Below are 20,580 nucleotides of genomic sequence, written 5' to 3' on the forward strand. Positions count from 1 at the left end.
CATGACTCAAAATTTCGAATTCATTTCTTAGTTCTGATTGGGAAAAATTGTATCGCTTTATATTCATCCTTCTTTCCTTAACGGGTTTGTTTGTTGGACATTAAGGGTCATTATTCCCTCTACAAGAAGTTAGTCTCAGTCCAATGTGATTAATTTCTCCATATAACCCTTCCTCTCTTACTGCCGGGGTCAAAACACGACTTATCTGCCACATTAGAATATAAAACACCAAAGGATGAATGTAACTTAAACGAGTCATCTTCAGCCATACATGATCATAAATTTCCTCCCCCTCACACCCCCAGCCCACCCATGCCGCCACACATTTACCGTCAACCGTCTCTGTACACTGGACAAAATTAATGTCAGCGCCGTAAATTATTAACTGTCTCAGCTGCCAGTTACCGCCGCCACTCTCCTTCGCGATGATGAAAGGTGTGTCATGATCTCCCTTAAGAACATCAGTTTGTTGAGAACACTATCTTTGTTTAAAAATTATTACTAACACATCCACTGAGTAAGAAAAAAATATTCAGTATGGGAGCGGTGTGTGTGTGTGTGTGTGTGTGTGTGTGTGTGTGTGTGTCTGTGTGTGTGTGTGTGTGTGTCCTGCTGCAGTCAATACCCTCCAAGTCCGTCTCGACCAGGAAAAAGGCTGCACTTACCGCCTCCTGCCAGAGTGCCCGTGTAACCGTGTACTCACAAGACATGACCGCTACCACCTCACAAACAACACACACTAAGACATGATCTGAATCCTAAAGACCACAAAGCCTTTATAATGATATGCTGTCAACAATGCCGGCGGTGCACCTCCCCGTCCCTCCCCCCAGGCGACACCCACACCTACCCCCTCCCTCACCCCAGGCGACACCCACACCTCCCCCCTCCCTCACAAACCTCACAACTATACACAATGAGGGAGAGAGGGAGGAGAGAATGGTGAGAGGAGGGGTGAGTTGAGGAAGGATGAGGAGAAAGAATGGAATGAGCGGGAGGATGAGATAGGGGGAGGGATTGTAGGTAGGGGGAGGGAGAGAGTTAAAGGTAGGGGAGGGAAAGTGAAGTAGGGGAGGGAAGGGCTTTTATGTTGGGGAAGAGGGGGGAGGATTCAGGTAGGGTGGGGGAGTGGAGGGGTTGTAGGTAGTTGGGGTGAAGGTAGGGGAGGGGAGGAGTTGTAGGTAGGGGGAGGAGAGGGAGAAGAGAAGGGGGAAGGAGGAGGAAGGAGGGGGGAGAGGAAGGAGAGGGAGAAGAGGGAGGAGAAGAAGAAGGAGAGGGGGAAGGAAGGGGACGATTACTCACTGATTAGTAAACCAGGTGGATGGTTGATTCCTCGACTCATTGGTACCTCCTCATTATCTTTCCAACCACCATTACCACTCCTACCACACTACCACCACTACCACACTACTACCACTACCGTCATTACCACTCCTACCACACTACCGTCACTACCACACTACTACCACTACCGTCATTACCACTCCTACCACACTACCACCGTCATACCACTCCTACCACTACATCACTACCACACTACTACTCCTACCGTGTTGCCTCCCTACCACACTACTACCACTACAGTCATTACCACTCCTACCACTACCACACTACTACTCTACCGTCTTTACCACTCCTACCACACACAAGTACTACCCTACTACCCCTACCCGTCATTACCACTCCTACCACACTACCTTACTACCCACCTACTACCGTCATTACCACTCCTACCACCCTACTCCTACCGTCATTACCACTCCTACCACACTACCGTCACTACCACACTACTACCACTACCGTCATTACCACTCCTACCACACTACTACCACTACCGTCATTACCACTCCTACCACACTACTACTACTACCGTCAATACCACTCCTACCACACTACCACCACTACCGTCACTATCACCACTACCACACTACTACTCCTACCGTCATTACCACTCCTACCACCACCACCACACCTACACCACCAATACTATAATTCCACCACAACCACAATACCAAACCTGTCACACCCAGAATACCACAGTTACCACTACCAAACTACCACCACTACAGTAAGGTCATGGGGTCCTGTACATCACGCGTAATTATGGGTATTCAAGGCTAACAGTGTAACTACCCTCATAGTAACGACTCATTACGACCCAAACGACTATCACATTTTCTACAGTTTGTTGTACACTTAATATGACCCAAACCACCACCACTATAGGCCTATTTTTTCATTTTTTTTGGGAGGGGGCGGGGTTTATTTATATTGAAACAGTCACTAGAATTAATATATCTTTGCATCCATTAACTAAATTATCAGTTTCCATTAAATATCATCAGTATTTTTTTTAATTCGTATTCAAGTAAGTATAAAAATCAACCAAATTCACTGTTTACCATGAGTGCGGGTAAATAAAAGCCTCACACATAAACAGATTAATGGTACCGGGCAGCTCATACTAATTCTGATTAAACATTACCCGAATCCTTTAATTTCCTAAATCCGGGAGTCGTGTGTGGGGTGGAATTACCAACGAATAATGTACACGAATCCGATACTTCAGTTCCGGGATATAAACGGCTGGGTGGTAGTGGTGGTGGTGGTTATAGCTAGCTGCTGTATATATACCTCATTTCTTAACCATATTTTCAGTTAATGGTCCCTAATTTGCATTTTCCTGCCGGCACAGTGTTATATCCGGCACCTAACATACAGCACGCACGCACGCACGCACACACGCACGCACGCACGCACGCACACACACACACACACACACAGAGCGACGTAAACTAATATAAACAATAATATCCCTTGTATACCGTCCAGCCAACACGCACAACTTCTCAAGAGACTCACTACACAATAACAATATCTCCACACCTTGTTAGTGAGAGTTACAGTGTAATTTAGATTGTTATTTCGACCGTCATGTTGGTTTTGTGGTTTAAGGCAGCCAGTAAGATGCGTTTCCACGGTACTATTAAGATGGGATATTTCACACACGAACATCTGGTATAGTCCGTATTGTGCTGTGTAAAGAGGTGGAATAGTGGTGTGTGTGTGTGTGTGTGAGTGAGTGAGTCCGCCAGTCAGTTTAATCTATGGAAACGTTTATTGAATGAAACCTAACTAGACCTCAAATTAAATTAATAGCAATACTCTTTAAGCTAAGGCCCAATGTGACAATCACTTCACCTAAAACAAAATCACGTCAGCCTCAGTAAAAACCAACCTTAGACCCAGCACACTACACTAACCCTTCAGTACACAATGAGACAGCGAGGCCAACACTGCACTCAAGTGTAGGAGTAAGGTACGGTACTCATTTACAACTGGGTGAACTAGGCGTGCCCCGGGATAAAACCAGAGACCCTTAGGACAGGAAGCGAGCTGTATTATCCACTCAGCTGCAGCAACCGACGTGACACACACTACACGGTACACAATCTTGACTACATGTAACTTAACCTACAGTACACCCAAGCTGTCTTAAATTATATACGAATTATACGTATTTTAATCAGCATATAATATAAACTAAATCTTAAACAATACACAACATTAACTACACTTATCTCTCAACCTATGTACACAGCGTGAAGGTTCCTTATACACAAACTCCCCCAAACACCACAAACACAACACAGCCCAAAACATATTAAGTAGCTGGTGGTATTTTTTTCCTGCGGTAAAGAACTTCAAAACAAACACAACATGACGTCTGTTCAAACACTTTTATCCTGACAAAAAAAAAAGGTAAGTGATTTTTTTTTAATGTGGGAATGATGATGAGTACAACAATTACTTATTAATATTTTACTGAACTTATGCATCTAATTAAATCCCTAAACTTATAATACTGTACTTATAAAATCAACCTTAACTTCGGCTTACATAAAATACATGTAGGTAATCTCCGTGCATATACAAACCTGACCTGCCATAAAAATGTTAATTAAGAAGAAGAGAGAGAGAGAGAGAGAGAGAGAGAGAGAGAGAGAGAGAGAGAGAGAGAGAGAGAGAGAGAGAGAGAGAGAGAGAGAGGAGAGAGAGAGGAGAGAGATTACAGAAAATTAGTAAATAAAGGGTGATTTCCTTATGTTTCTTGATTATTTTTAGTTATTTTTTGAATGTATTATTTTCATCCTAGTTTATCTTTTGTTGATAAATTTACAAAAAAAGTTAACACTGTCATGGTCATACCCGCAGTTTCCCAGTTCAAAATTAATTCTATTAGGTTAAAACTGTAATAGATTTTAATTAAACATTAGTGGAAATTGACGACGTGCTATAAGACATAATCCATTTAGTGAAGTGTTTTAGAAAAGTGGAAAATTCTCACCAATATAATCATATCCCAGAGCGGCCTCGGGGATATTATGTACCAGCACGAGTCATGGCGTGTGTAGGTGTGTGTGTGTCGGGTGCCTGGCGTGGTGTGTGTGTGTGTGTCGGGTGCCTGGCGTGGTGTGTGTGTGTCGGGTGCCTGGCGTGGTGTGTGTGTGTCGGTGCCTGGCGTGGTGTGTGTGTCGGGTGCCTGGCGTGTGTGTGTGTGTGTGTCGGGTGCCTGGCGTGGTGTGTGTGTGTCGGGTGCCTGGCGTGTGTGTGTCGGGTGCCGGTCGGTGCCTGGCGTGGTGTGTGTGTGTGTGTCGGGTGCCTGGCGTGGTGTGTGTGTCGGGTGCCTGGCGTGGTGTGTGTGTGTCGGGTGCCTGGCGTGGTGTGTGTGTGTGTGTCGGTGCCTGGCGTGGTGTGTGTGTGTGTGTGTGGGTGCCTGGCGTGGTGTGTGTGTGTCGGGTGCCTGGCGTGGTGTGTGTGTGGTCGGGTGCCTGGCGTGTGTGTGTGTGTCGGTGCCTGGCGGTGTGTGTGTGTGTCGGGTGTCTGGTGTGGTGTGTGTGTGTCGGTGCCTGGCGTGTGTGTGTGTGTCGGGTGCCCTGGCGGTGTGTGTGTGTCGGGTGCCTGGCGTGTGTGTGTGTGTCGGGTGCCTGGCGTGTGTGTGTGTGTGTGTGTGTGTGTGCGTGTGTGGCCCGTCGTGGTGTGTGTGTGGTGCCTGGCGTGGTGTGTGTGTGGTGCCTGGCGTGTGTGTGTGTGTGTGTCGGGTGCCTGGCGTGGTGTGTGTGTGTCGGTGCCTGGCGTGTGTGTGTGTGTGTCGGTGCCTGTGTGTGTGTCGGGTGCCTGGCGTGGTGTGTGTGTGTGTGTGTCGGGTGCCTGGCGGGTGCCTGGCGTGTGTGTGTGTGTGCCTGGCGTGGTGTGTGTCGGGTGCCTGGCGGTGTGTGTGTGGTGCCTGGCCTGGGTATGGTGTGTGTCGGTGCCTGGCATGGGTGTGTGTGTCGGGTGCCTGGCGTGTGTGTGTCGGGTGCCTGGCGTGTGTGTGTGTGTGTGTGTCGTGCCTGGCGTGTGTGTGTGTGTGTCGGGTGCCTGGCGTGGTGTGTGTGTCGGGTGCCTGGCGTGTGTGTGTGTCGGGTGCCGTGTGTGCGGTGTGTGTGTGTTGGGTGCCTGGCGTGGTGTGTGTGTCGGGTGCCTGGCGTGTGTGTGTGTGTGTCGGGTGCCTGGCGGTGCCTGTGTGTGTGTGTGTCGGGTGCCTGGCGTGGTGTGTGTCGGGTGCCTGGTGGTGTGTGTGGTGTGTCGGGTGCCTGGCGTGTGTGTGTGTGCCTGGCGTGGTGTGTGCCTGGCGTGTGTGTGTCGGTGCCTGGCGTGGTGCCTGGCGTGGTGTGTGGGTGCCTGGCGTGTGTGTGTGCCTGGCGTGGTGTGTGTCGGGTGCCTGGCGTGTGTGTGTGTGTCGGGTGCCTGGCGTGGTGTGTGTGTGTCGGGTGCCTGGCGTGGTGTGTGTGTGTCGGGTGCCTGGCGTGGTGTGTGTGTGTGTCGGGTGCCTGGCGTGGTGTGTGTGTGTCGGGTGCCTGGCGTGGTGTGTGTCGGGTGCCTGGCGTGGTGTGTGTGTGTGTCGGGTGCCTGGCGTGGTGTGTGTGTGTCGGGTGCCTGGCGTGGTGTGTGTCGGGTGCCTGGCGTGGTGTGTGTCGGGTGCCTGGCGGTCAGTGTTATTGTGGTAACTAAGTCTAGGTTACAGGAAACTTAACATTTAACGTTATAATTTCACATCATAAAAATATTCGCTCGTCCTTCTAATATATCAGACTACGTAATCTATATATTAGAAATACTATACAACGACAGTAAAAAAACCTTTGTATACAGTAAATCTACTTATACCTTAATTCATCGATTGTTTACTTGGCCTGGGTAGACGTAAGGTAAAAAACATGGTATTGCTCCATTTGTTGACACCAACCGAATCTCGTGAATTTTTTCTTTGCATTCAATAGTTTAGACAATTGTATGACACCTTTCTTCTATATCGTTTCTTCGCAAACGACCTATAATATGTCGGGGGGTCCATGGGACGGAGCCCCCCGGTTAGGTCTTTTACCAGGGGAAGCGTCATAGAAGAACAGTGTCTTAGAATTGTCTAAACTATTGACTGCAAAGAAAAAAATCACGGGATTCGGTTGGTGTCAACAATTACAATTTTACCCCCCTCTTAAAAAAAGTCACTAAATATAAACCACTTAATTCTAAATCGATTCACCATAAACAAACTCCATCTTATTTACAAACTAAATATATGACATTATATTATATCACATACCGGTAATTACTGTACTGCGGTATTGTAACATCTGGCAGTCGCCGTGTGTTCAGTACAATACGACCCACCACCCTGTCTTTTGATACTGTATTACTCTGAACCTTGAGTTAAAAACCTGAGAACATAGAATAATATTCAGATTTTTCTGGGAAAAGAAGCAGGAAGAGGAAAGGGAAGAGGAAGACCCACCGCCACGCCTCATCCTCTCTACCTTAAAAATTGGACCTCGGTGAGAATGGTTGTTCCTTCTACAGTTATAATGAAGCTAATTATTTATTCTTCTCTCAATGTAATTTATTATATTTGATTAAATTATCATCCTCAACCTCACGCGGTCAAGGCACTGAGTGTGACACATGACACGTGTAACATACAGGGGCGCTACTCTGACACATATGCATACCTCACACGGCAGTTGAGTAACACTTGATGACACATACTGTGCATGGCAGCAGGTGAGTGAATGTAGGACAGGTAACACAGGTGTGGACCGGAGGAGAGGGAGGCTGGGGGTGAGAGAGTGAGAGGCTGGTAAAGCAATGTGGAGGTGGAGAGAGGGGGACAACAGTAGAGGGAGGAGGGGAAGAGGAGGGAACAACAGTAGAGGGAGGAGAGGAGAGGAAGGAACAACAGTAGTGGAGGAGGGGAGGAGGGAACAACAGTAGAGGGAGGAGGGGAGAGGAGGAATAACAGAGGGAGGAGGGGAGAGAGGGAATAACAGTAGGGGAGGAGGGGAGAGGGAGGGGACAACAGTAGGGGGAGAAGGGAGAGGGAGGAACAACAGTAGAGGGGAGGAGGGGAGAGGGAGGGAACAACAGTAGGGGGGAGGGAGGGGAGAGGGAGGAACAACAGTAGGGAGAAGAAGGGAGATGAGGGAATAACAGTAGGGGAGAAGGGAAAAGGAGGGAACACTAGCAGAGGGAGGAGGGGGAAGGGAAGGAACAACAGAGGGAGGAAGGGCAGGGAGGGAACACCAGTAGAGGGAGGGAGGGGAGGAAAGGGAAGGAACAACAGTAGGAGGAAGGGACAGGGAGGGAACACCGGTAGAGGGAAGAAGGGGAGAGTTAGAGATAAAGCAGTGGAAAACGGGACAAGAACAACCCGGGGATGTTGGAATAAATGAGAGGGCGTGAGGCGAAAACCTGGTGGACTGGAGAGGGAGGAGGGGTGGGGACACATAATAAAGGAGAGGAGGGGCGTTGAGGGAAGGGGGGTTGAGGAGGGAGAAGTTGGGGGGGGAGAGAGAGGGGCTAGTCAGGGGAAAAACAAATTGAAAGGAGACAAGACGAACTGGAGAGACGGGAGGGAAGGGGAGGGGACTGAAGGGGAGGGGAGAAAGGGGAGGGGAGGGAAGGGGGAGGGGGAGGGAAGGGGGGAGGGGGGAGAGACAAGCAGAGGTACGCAAGGTTTATTTGCATCGGCGGCACCTGTGAGAAAGGGAGGGAGGCAGACAGGCAAGGAGGAAAGGGGGGGGAGGGATGCAGGCAAAAAGGGAGGGAGGGGGGAGAGGTATGAAGGGAGGAAGGGAAGGAGGGAGGCCGAAAGGGTGGGCTAAGGGAAGGAAGAGAAGAGGGAGGGAGGAATGCATGAAGGCAGGACCAGTCATGCAGGCCACAATACCACCCTGACCACTCCCCGCCTGCATACTCAACACACTCAGTTTTCACCCTCACAAGAGTCCCCCGCACCCAGTCTTCAGGCCACCAACCTCCCATTCCTAACGAGTCAACCATTTCCCGGTCAAACTAGTTTTCTAATCAACAAACCAGCCATGTCAGCCAGCCAGTCAACAAACCAGCCAGCCAGTCAACAAACCAGCCAGCCAGTCAACAAACCAGCCATGTCAGCTAGCCAACCAAACGCCCTGCCACCGAGCTAGACAAATTACTGCCAGCCACACTCAACTCGGCCAAAGTGGACGAGAAAACACCAAAAATATATAGCATAACTGAGGCCAAGTTTACAGAGGCACCGCCCACCACCAAGCTCAACCTAAAGGAGCTGTAGCGGGCTTATAAACCACCACTGTAAATGGGACGGTGTTTTGTAAATGGGATGGGTTTTTCCTAATGGGATGGGGGTTTTCCTAATGGGACGGTGTTCTGTAAATAGGACGGTGTTCCGTAAATGGGACGGGGTTTTTGTAAATGAGACGGGGTTTTTGTAAATTGGGACGGTGTTTTGTAAATGAGACGAGCTTCAGTTAAGTGTCATAAGGAACAATGATAACTGGGAAGGTGAACAGTATTGGCAAGGGGAATCACGTGTCGGGGGAGGGGAAGGAAGGGGAAGGAAGGGGGGGGGAGGATGGACACAAAGGTCACTGACGGGTTCAAAACACTTGCCAACCCCGGAATTTCCCCTCCAACGAAAGTTTAATTCTGTCGCGTAGAAAAAAAAATGTTAAAGACGTAGTATTATTTTTTTTTATATAGACTTGGGATCGAATTTATTATGGTGGTGAAGAACATAAGTGTATGTCTGTCATTACTAGAGTTGACACAGTTTCTATGAGGAATCACCCCTCTCTCTCTCTCCCTGAGGCTGGGTGATATTCCCAAAAAAACATTTCCGACCGACCGACCGACTGACTGTGTTGCTATTGTTCACAGAATTACCTCAGGTTATCAGTTACATGACCACAAGGCGAAGTTAAGTCACAACAATAACGTTTTTATCCCGTGTAAAGATATTGTTTCGACCTGAGATTGTATTTTTGTTTTCATTTATTAATTTAAAAAAAGGAAAGAATAGCTTGCATTATTTTTCCATTACAGTAATAAAATTCTGTAAGCTATCTATACCAGTAGTTTGTGTTGGCACCATTAACCTGATATTACAACCACACAATACAAATATACTCTTTGTAATTTACCTGAAATAAAATAATATTATTTAAAAGCTAATAGTATGTTACTTATCATATCTAAGTAATTATAGTTAAGGTAAATAACTTCCTCTCACTAAAATAATGTTACTTAAAAGCTTATGTTACTTATCATATCTAAGTAATTATAGTTAAGCTAAATAACTTCCTCACTAAACTAATGTTACTTACAATAAATAATCTTCATACCCGGCACTACTTACATAACTGTATATAATGTGTAATGGAGTTAGTAAAGCACTTCCTCACGTCCTTCAGCCCAGGTATAATTAATGGATGGTTTACCGGGAGTTTTAAGAGGTAAATCTCATCTAAACTTCAGCTGTGTCTAATCCTATTACTGCCCTACCATCAAAAACCTCAAGCCGAGATTTTCATTTTCTTTTTAGTACATGAGCGGTAAGTAAATCATTTATTATATTTATACGCAACAACAACAACAACAACAACAACAACAATAATAATAATAATAATAATAATAATAATAATAATAAACTACATTACAGGATGAATTAAATATTTTAAAGAATTTTTGGTACATTAGTCGTTGCTCACCTCAAGAGCACCTGGTATCTACCCCGGGAACTGCAGGTAACAGATGTGGGTGTTTTCGTTAGATTTCTTCCTGGGAATTTATTCACTCTAAAAAGGGGAAAACGTACCAACCAAGCAAACCCAACCTAACTTTACCAAATTAAATCTTAAAATGTAGTAGTACGCTCACTACATGTTTCCCTGTTGGGCGACGTAACGCTCCGGCTTCGTCTTGCACAGGATGTAAGGAGGTGCCCAATAAACAAGTACACGTGTTGAATGTAAATCTGAATCTGCACTAAGGATAACGCAAACCACCAAGAAGTTAAAGCAATGCCACGTGAACGGACGAGCAAAGAAAATTCTGAATGGGATTGTCAGGTTGATCATCCCCCAAGGCTGAGGGACTGAAAACTTAACTCCCACACACCTGACGGCCAGTTAAGGTCAGTGCAGATACACTTTACCGCCTTCACTTTTCAAATGTAACTACAATATTAAGTTTGGTACCGATTCACAACTGGGTGGACTGAGGGTGCCTGGAGCGGATGAAGTGAGCGCTGGGTCCACTTAGCCGCCACACATCTGGATAACGCAGCTGTAAGATGCGTATTAATCGCAAAAATACACAGCGGCAGTGGATATACACACACAGGTCAGCTTCCACGCAGCAATAAGTGTCACTGGTCATAAACAAACAATTTTACCGAGTTGGTGCAGCAGTAACTCCTTAACTATACTACAGCTGGAATTTTCTGCTGCTGGAACAAACCCTAAGGTCGTGGTGATACGCGGCTTCTTCCATATTAATTTACAAAGTGATAAAACATTTGTTCATCTTACTGCGATGACACAAAAAAAGGCCCAGACAGACAGACGGGCGAACGACCCTCCCTTCCAACTCTGCCAGTGACGCCAAAAAATAAAAGAAATGGATAAATACTAAAATTCAAAAGGTAAAAAGCTGAAACCATACACACCTTAGAATAAAGACGGATGGTAAATATCATAAAACTATGTGCCACACTAACTGTCAACCTTAACTACTGTCCGCCTGCCTAACAAGCTGGTTCACGGTCCACCACGACCAATTATATTGCTGCTGTGATTATTGAAACCATTAAACTGTGGCGTGTACAGTGGGTGTCAATTAGCAATGTGTGTGTGTGTGTGTGTGTGTGTGTGTGTGTGTGTGTGTGTGTGTGTGTGTGCGTACATATTCGGGGATATATTTGTATATGCTCGTATATACTGTATGTACGGTCGGCCAAATAAATTCGTCAGGACCCAACAAATATAGATTAGGGCAAAATATATATTAACGGTGTAAATTCATCGCTTCCAAAACACATGATATACCCGCACCAGTCACTCAAACGAGGCCCCCCCAACCCCCCCCCTCCTATCACGACTCGTCACAGTATTACCAGATCGATTGCCCTACCCTATACTTGTTGGGTCTCTTGAATTTATTTCGTCGACTGTACAAACATTAAGTGATTGTGTTTGATTTCAGTGTTTTTTTTATATAAATATCTACAATTACTAGTCCCAGTTATAGGTGGATAATAGTAATACAATAGACACATATAGAAATAATGTGTTATGACCTGAAAGTAGTTCATGTGGGGGGTCGTAGAACACTGCTGCAGGACGTTAGTTTGTCTGTTGTTACTATGACTTTGTTGAATTGGTCACTTGACGTTGTTACTGTCATGAATTGCGTTATATAATAAGTGATAATTGTTGTTATACTGTTACTGTTACGAATGGATGAAGAGAGAGAGAGAGAGAGAGAGAGAGAGAGGTGTATGGGAATGCAGGAAACAGTAAGGGAAGGACAAAAGAGAGGGCGAAAGAATAATAATAATGACCAAGTTTCAATTTGGTTCATCCAGAATATGCAGGTTAGTCTCTCTCTCTCTCTCTCTCTTTCTGGATGAGTTAGGACATACCCCTTGATAAAAGCAGTCATCTCTCTCCTCCCACCAAGACAGTCCGGTCCATTAAATTAACTAGCACAAGAATATAATGGCGGGGTTAATAAGGCCGGCACACGCAAACAACGCTTCCGCTTCTCTGAGACCTGTACGATGTGTTTACACCCCTTGCATTGAGTAACAGTCGAGTCTACATGTGAGATTCTCAAAGCTTCGTGCCGTACGTTATTTTCACCTCTTAACCGTGGAAAAAGGACAATCTAATTAGTATACAGTCTTGGCGTCATTTCACGCTATTTTGGTTGTGATCTTTGTGTCGTAGCTTCAGGGACAACTCCAAAGGGAAATTACTTTTCTGAGCGACGCCCACGGGATTTAAGTCTGATATTCATGACATTTTCACGCTCCAAAATATCGTGAAATACGCTAACATTTTTTTTAATAGTTAATTGAAAAATATAACCAGCTGAAAAATCGTCAGATATTTGGGAGGTAAGGTATTTGATGCCACCGCTTGGGGGCGGGAGGGTGGAGATGACCCGCCACACGTTTAATAAAAAATAATTCCAACCCAGAATTTAAAATGACGTTTAGAGTCTCAGCCTCCCTCAAAGTAACTCTATAAATATCAAATGAACTAATGCAAGTAACACAAATTACTATTTTTCACCAAATAAAATATTTTAAGTCACAAGATCAAACGTTTTACAATGTTCTCTGAGTTCACGTCAGTTAATGGAATGACAATAGAAAAAGTATCCACCCATTAGTTCAAAGCTTCACCAGTGGCCCTCCTCAACATCCTCGCCTGTACGCTACTGGCTTGACTAGTGCTCGAATGTTTATGGGTATTTAAGCGAATCTAAACTAAATATTTCTTTATGGATTACGCTCGACCACCCATACGCGATCAGGAAGACTGCGGCATAAATTTGTTTACGTACATTACTAACCAACAATCACAGAACACTTTTTGGTTATCTAAGATGGCGAAGACTTCTTATGTTCAAAATGTTCACCTGAATCCAAAATGCTTTCCCGTTTTATTTGCATCCAAACTGTAGCTCTGATATATTTCCTGGGTTTATTTCCATAAAAATGAAAAATATCTACAAAAAAAACTACAAAAAGGGATGTTCACCATAAAATAAAGTGACATTAGAACAACAGCAGCATGGCGGGCGACACAGAAAGCGAGTGCGTGGTGATTAACTTAAGTGTATGATAGGGTGACTGAATCATAGCCGAGTGCGTAGAGTGTCTGTCAAGTTCAGCTTACAAGAGGAGGAGTGCCAGTGTGCATCGTAAGACCAGTATGCCTCACAGAATGAATACATTGTAAACTGAGTGCATGCCAATGAACGTAAGATTAACCGAGTACATGATTAGGTAAGAACCGGTAGATGACAGAGTGCATGACAGTGTGACTCCAGATAGATGCCAAACTGAGTACCTGTTAGCCTAATGACAAGTTGACGACATGACAGACTGATGACAAGTTGGCGACATGACAGATTGATGACAAGTTGACGACATGACAGACTGTGGACAAGTTGGCGACATGACAGACTGCTGATAAGTTGACGACATGACAGACTGATGACAAGTTGACGACATGACAGATTGATGACAAGTTGGCGACATGACAGACTGCTGATAAGTTGACATGACAGACTGCTGATAAGTTGACGACATGACAGACTGATGACAAGTTGACGACATGACAGACTGAGGACAAGTTGGCGACATGACAGACTGCTGATAAGTTGACATGACAGACTGATGACAAGTTGGCGACATGACAGACTGATGATAAGTTGACGACATGACAGACTGATGACAAGTTGACGACATGACAGACTGATGACAAGTTGACGACATGACAGACTGAGGACAAGTTGACGACATGACAGACTGAGGACAAGTTGACGACATGACAGACTGATGACAAGTTGACTGCACGACAAACTAGGCGCATGGTATGCTGGGTACACAATATGCTAATTGGACAAGATTAGTGCATGACAAACTGAAAGCACGACAAGATGAGTGAACTATAATTTAAGTGCACATCCAGCCGAGTGCACAAACTGAACGCACGATAGGCTGAGTGCACGACAAGATGAGTGCATGTAAACTGAGTGCATGGCAAACTGAGTGTATGTAAAGTGAGTGCATGGCAAACTGAGTGTATGTAAAGTGAGTGCATGGTAAGCAGGATTGACAAAAGAGAAGTGCATGACAACCTAGTGAATAACAAAATAAGAGCATACTAAGCTGATTGAATGTTAAATTAAGTGCATGACAATGTGGATGAACGACAAATATATATGCATGACAAGATGAGTGTATAGGCCGAGTACAAACTAACTTCATAGCACTATATGACAAACTGTGTGCCTGACAGTATATGACAAACTGTGTGCCTGACAGTATATGACAAACTGTGTGCCTGACACTATACGACAAACTGTGTGCCTGACACTATACGACAAACTGTGTGCCTGACAGTATATGACAAACTGTGTGCCTGACAGTATATGACAAACTGTGTGCCTGACACTATACGACAAACTGTGTGCCTGACACTATACGACAAACTGTGTGCCTGACACTATACGACAAACCTGACACTATACGACAAACTGTGTGCCTGGATAGCATATGAAAACTGTGTGCCTGACAGTATATGACAAACTGTGTGTTTGACAGTATATGACAAACTGTGTGTAAGCTTGACAGTGGCGACAAACTGTGTGCCTGACAGTATATGACAAAATGTGTGCCTGACAGTATATGACAACTGTGTGTGCCTGACAGTATGACAAAATGTGTGCCTGACAGTATATGACACAAACTGTGTGCTTAACAGCATATGACAAACTGTGTGCCTGGACACTATATGACAAACTGTGCCTGGCAGTATATGACAAACTGTGTGTATGCCTGACAGTATATGAGATAAACTGTGTGCCTGACAGTATATGACAAACTGTGTGCCTGACAGTATATGACAAACTGTGTGCCTGGGATTAGCATATGACAAACTGTGTGCCTGACAGTATATGACAAACTGTGTGCCTGACAGTATATGACACAAACTGTGTGCCTGACAGTATATGACAAAATGTGTGCCTGACAGTATATGACAAACTGTGTAAGCTTTTACAGTATATGACAAACTGTGTGCCTGACACTATATGACAAACTGTGTGCCTGACACTATATGACAAACTGTGTGCCTGACAGTATATGACAAACTGTGTGCCCGACACTATATGACAAACTGTGTGCCTGACAGTATATGACAACCTGTGTGCTTGACAGTATATGACAAACTGTGTGCTTGACAGTATATGACAAACTGTGTACCTGACACCAAATGACAAACTGTGTGCTTGACACTTAATGACAAACGGTGTGCCTGACAGTATATGACAAACGGTGTGCCTGACAGTATATGACAAAATGTGTGCCTGACAGTATATGAAAACTGTGTGCCTGACAGTATATGACAAACTGTAAACACAGTATATGACAAACTGTGCCTGACAGTATATGACAAAAATGTGCCTGACAGTATATGACAACTGTGCCTGACAGTATATGACAAACTGTGTGCCTGACACTATACGACAAACTGTGTGCCTGACACTATACGACAAACTGTGTGCCTGACAGTATATGACAAACTGTGTGCCTGACACTATACGACAAACTGTGTGCCTGACAGTATATGACAAACTGTGTGCCTGACACTATACGACAAACTGTGTGCCTGACAGTATATGACAAACTGTGTGCTTGACAGTATATGACAAACTGTGTACCTGACACCAAATGACAAACTGTGTGCTTGACACTTAATGACAAACGGTGTGCCTGACAGTATATGACAAACGGTGTGCCTGACAGTATATGACAAACTGTGTGCCTGACACTATATGACAAACTGTGTGCCTGACAGTATATGACAAACTGTGTGCTTGACAGTATATGACAAACTGTGTACCTGACACCAAATGACAAACTGTGTGCTTGACACTTAATGACAAACGGTGTGCCTGACAGTATATGACAAACGGTGTGCCTGACAGTATATGACAAAATGTGTGCCTGACAGTATATGAAAACTGTGTGCCTGACAGTATATGACAAACTGTGTGCCTGACAGTATATGACAAACTGTGTGCCTGACAGTATGACAAACTGTGTGCCTGACAGTATATGACAAACTGTGTGCATGGCAATACATGACAAACTGTGTGCCTGACAGTATATGACAAGCGGTGTGCCTGACAGTATATGACAAGCGGTGTGCCTAACAATGTGACAATTTTTTTTTTACGGGCATTAGCCCACCCGGGCACAGGTCATTTTATGACCCACATCAAGGCCTGGTGGGCGATGTATGCACAACACAATGAAAAACTGTGTACAGGACAGTGCATAACAAACTGTATGAGTGTATGACCGGACATGACAAACCACGGGACAAAGAGAGAGTGAGTGAGTGTGTGTGTGTGTGTCACCAGTAATGTCATGAGTGTCATGCAGCTTGTGTCATCATGGCGTCCTTGTGGTGCCGTTGAGGTAATTAAATAAATGTATGGTGCTGTCTGGTGGCGGAGTGACGGGTGGCGGGGTGACAGTCAGCAAGGGCAAGGCTAAGTAGAGAGACGGGCGGGGCTGGGGTAGGGAGACGGGCGGGGCTGGGGTAGGGAGAGACGGAGACGGGGGGCTGGGGTAGGGAGACGGGCGGGGTAAGGATACGGGAGGGGGTAGAGACGGATCACCAGATGGAAGGGGGTGGAATAGGGAAGTGTGTGTGTGTGTGGAGGGTAGATAGCGGGGACACGTGTGTTGTTGAGGCCCTGTCGTGTACATGAGTTACTAAATGACAGCAATTCTATTCACCAGCAACTTTTAATCCTCTGCCACCTGTGCACGGGTGGATCACGAGATACTGATAGCTGGAAAGTGACGTAAGGCGGACGTACATCGTGACAGGAGGTGGATAATTATGTAGTGATGGGTTGTCAGACCACAGCTTACATCTCAGAAACAGTCCAGACTTGACCCGACATTAGGGGGGTCAAATGTAAGGGTACCCCTCGCAACCACTCAAGGAGTTACAAATCAACTGGCTCCCCTCCCATGTCACACGGCCCCAACAAACATGTAAGAAGGCACCGGCCGACTCTCTCCCAATATACACAATAACCTACACCGCAGAAGAAGTCCAGACCTGACCTCACATTAGCCAGGTCAAATGTAACCCTCGAGCCCAAGTCAAGGGGCCACAAATCAACCAGGGCCTCTCATGTCACACGGCCCCATCTGAAGATTTCTCCAGAATATACAACTTATAGTCTCTGAAAAAGTCCAGACCTGACCCTACATTAGCGAGGGCAAATGTAAGGAGACCCTTCGCCGCCCCCCCGATCAGCTCAACCTGACGGCTGGTCTTCCAATATATAGGACGTCCTAGCCCTCCCTCACGAGAGTGTGTCTTGTAACCAAGAAGGGCCAGCTACCACGTCCCCAGTCCCGCTCGAGAGAAGCCCGCCACTAAGTGTAACGAAGTCTCAGCCGGGTCCATCGACAGAGTGCTGTCAACTCAACGTGTAACAGTAAGTGCTGGCTGTGTAGACTGTAGAAGTGCGGTGATCCCGAACCTCCCCAACGATCGACTTAGTGAAGTGCCCATTCTAATTGTGAGGTTAGGTTATACGAGAATACCATAGTCTATCATAAATTGTGTACGAACCCCCCCATTAATCCCCCCTATTGAACTAGTAAAATAAAGCTGTAACACGCATTGGTGTTTTATATACTACACTTGTACTGTGCCTGTGTTAATATACAGTGTTGACATCACACCCTCGTGACACGCTACCATTTCCTCTCGCTATAATATTCTACTACTATAACCTCCTAACTTACCTCTTCATGTGAGATTTTGTCTCATTACAATTATGATAGCAAGTAGCCTAAAGAAAAAATACCAACACACTGTTGCTCTTACCCCAAGTAACATACACAGTTTACAAAGTGAATCTTCATCTCCATACTAATTTACAATACTTCATATTCATTCAATGGGCGTACCAAGTCGCGTCATAGTCATGTCTGCATGCATTAATAATGTAGTTTCAGGCATGGTAAATACAAAGAGGCACCGCTAAATAAAAGCGGCTTGTGAGATTGAGGTAAATTTTTACAAATGGACAACCATGGATTTTAACATCAGAAAAACACATTGTTCAACATTCAAAAAACACCAAAACTAACCTAATCTAACCTAAGAACGTAACGTAACCTAACTAAGAAGTCCTTGGTTGTCTACTAGTAAAAAAAAATACCGATTTTGCTTATAGTTACATCATTTCTTAATTAAATATACAGTATATACCAGATACTTGTTAATTGACATACCTATCCCTGGACTGTCTTCAGCAGTACCCAGTGCTTCACTTGTTAAAACATCGTTCGGTGTTTTGTCACTTGAAAGAGGCGCCGATGGTGTAGAGGGCTTACTTGCCACTTCCAAACTATACCAGTGCCATTAGCTTTGCAGATTCGAAACTGGATCCGCTAATTACAACTGCACTCAAGATAGAAATGTTGTATAAATAAAATCCCCAAAACAATAAGTTCTGTAGTGGCCATGTTGTCCGGAGCAATTTATATGAAAATGTTAAACACCCACATACTGCATACCGTATTGGCTAGTGCAGACACGCATTGATTCTAGAATGATATACCTGGGAATATATGGTAAGTATTTCACATTTATTCTCATCAGTGAGGAAGAAAACCTCAGTGTCTCATAAAGGTTTCTGCTTCTCTCAGAAACCTCAAAAGTCCTCATCAGTAGTCTCACCCGCGAGTAAATATATGCAGTACAGTCGATCTGATTATATTTGTTAGGTTGACACTTAAGAGCGGAAGTTAAAGGTTACTCCTTGCTCCTATGACGTACGGCAAGTTTTGATTTTTTTTTCATAATTTGTTTATACACGCATAAATACGATATATACACGTATACATGAAAACTTATTGAAACATGAACACAAAAACACATCCACTCAAAAAACACATCCACTCAAAACACACACACACACACACACACACACACATCCACAAAATAAGTCAACATTAATACACATTCATCATTCACCCCACATATATCCGGTACACTCATCCTCAGTTCCAAGCAGTCGACACATAATGACCTTTACAACATACAACACAGCCAGACACGTACAACACCCATACATATACAAGTGTTCATTAAAATAATTCTTTAATGAATACACAGTAAAGATGACATCAATGATTACACTACTTCATGCACTACATCAAATATGTTCACAACTGTACCACGAGGTCGTCCACACTACAGTTCAAAACTCTCTACTGCACACTTGCGTTTAAGCCGCATATTTTAATTAGAGAGTTGGAGGTTCACAAGTGGTCAAACTATGGGGCAGGTGAGGTACGTACCTGTATCGTGCATTTTTTCTTAGTTACAAGACGCAGCTTCTGGTTGAGTCATCACCACACTATACACAGTAACCGATGTAACTCCTTATATCCGGTGTACAGATGTTCCCCAAAAATCACCTGACTCAAATTTCACAATTACTTCTTGATAAAGTTTGGTTTCTTGCTTTCTAGTTTAAGAAGCATATAATACACAGCTCGATGTATACACAACACACTTGTATCCATTCCAGGGAACTATAAATCAAGAGAAATTTGGAGGTTGTACTTGAATAAGGTGGTGGGGACCTTCCCCTCTGCCCATACGCAAGGAAGAACCACAACTGACTCCTCGTTAGTCGTTACCCGGTCTCAACGAACTGACACGGCCTTAACCGACATGATTCAAGAAATGCCGCGGGGTGTACACGGCCGTTACCTGTGTGGGCTGTGTAACACCTGCCCGGTAAACACTCGCCACCAAGTATTACCAATTACTACTCCACTCGTCGCTGCAATATTCCGCACTGGTGCCCAGAGCAAAAATGCTCGCCCGCAACTCGTCGATCAGCTGTTGGCCGATATGTTGGGTGGTGAAATTTATTTTACCACATCCCATTGAAACGTAGGATGCAATACAGTCTCTCCTTACCTTTTGATATCATTTTTATATTTCTGCTTATTGGAACTTGGGAATTTTAATAGATATATAATAATGCGGAACTCTTAACACGTTGTAAGTGACACAACATTCGCACACGTGTTAATACCGAGAAGCCAATAATTAATAAATAAAGTATATTAAAAACATTTACAAGACGAGAAATCTACTGCGGGATAAACCATACGAGAAAATTTGTCTTATAAACACAAGTGATATACAACCAGACAATTATAGGACTCATAATTACGATTAAATTGTAATTAATTCTCACGCATCGGTCATCCTACTCCGCAGCAGCTGCTACAAGGCTGGGTAGGGGGAGGAGACTCGGGAGAGGGGTGTACAGTGTGTGTGGTGAGGGTGAGGGGTAGAATGGCGAGAGATCACTGGCTGAGGTAAGATAGTAGGGGACGCAGAGGTC

At 44.9% G+C, this 20,580-nt stretch overlaps 1 protein-coding gene across 7 annotated transcripts in view; it reads right to left on the reverse strand.

The window, feature by feature from the left end:
* LOC121870620 (guanine nucleotide exchange factor DBS-like) overlaps positions 1–19,989 on the reverse strand; it is a 170,973-nt gene extending 150,984 nt beyond the window's left edge. For 5 of the 7 annotated variants that reach the window (XM_042372471.1, XM_042372470.1, XM_042372469.1 and 2 more), the window contains exon 1: positions 19,517–19,989. In XM_042372471.1, coding sequence (XP_042228405.1) covers positions 19,517–19,529 — 13 coding nt within the window. In that variant the 5' untranslated portion in view covers positions 19,530–19,989. The remainder of the gene's footprint in view (positions 1–19,516) is intronic. The other 2 variants (XM_042372472.1, XM_042372473.1) reach the window with 2 other exon arrangements.
* Positions 19,990–20,580: the final 591 nt, after the last annotated feature.

This window comes from Homarus americanus, unplaced genomic scaffold, assembly GCF_018991925.1.
Source record: "Homarus americanus isolate GMGI-L3 unplaced genomic scaffold, GMGI_Hamer_2.0 scaffold56333, whole genome shotgun sequence".
NCBI lineage: Eukaryota > Metazoa > Arthropoda > Malacostraca > Decapoda > Nephropidae > Homarus > Homarus americanus.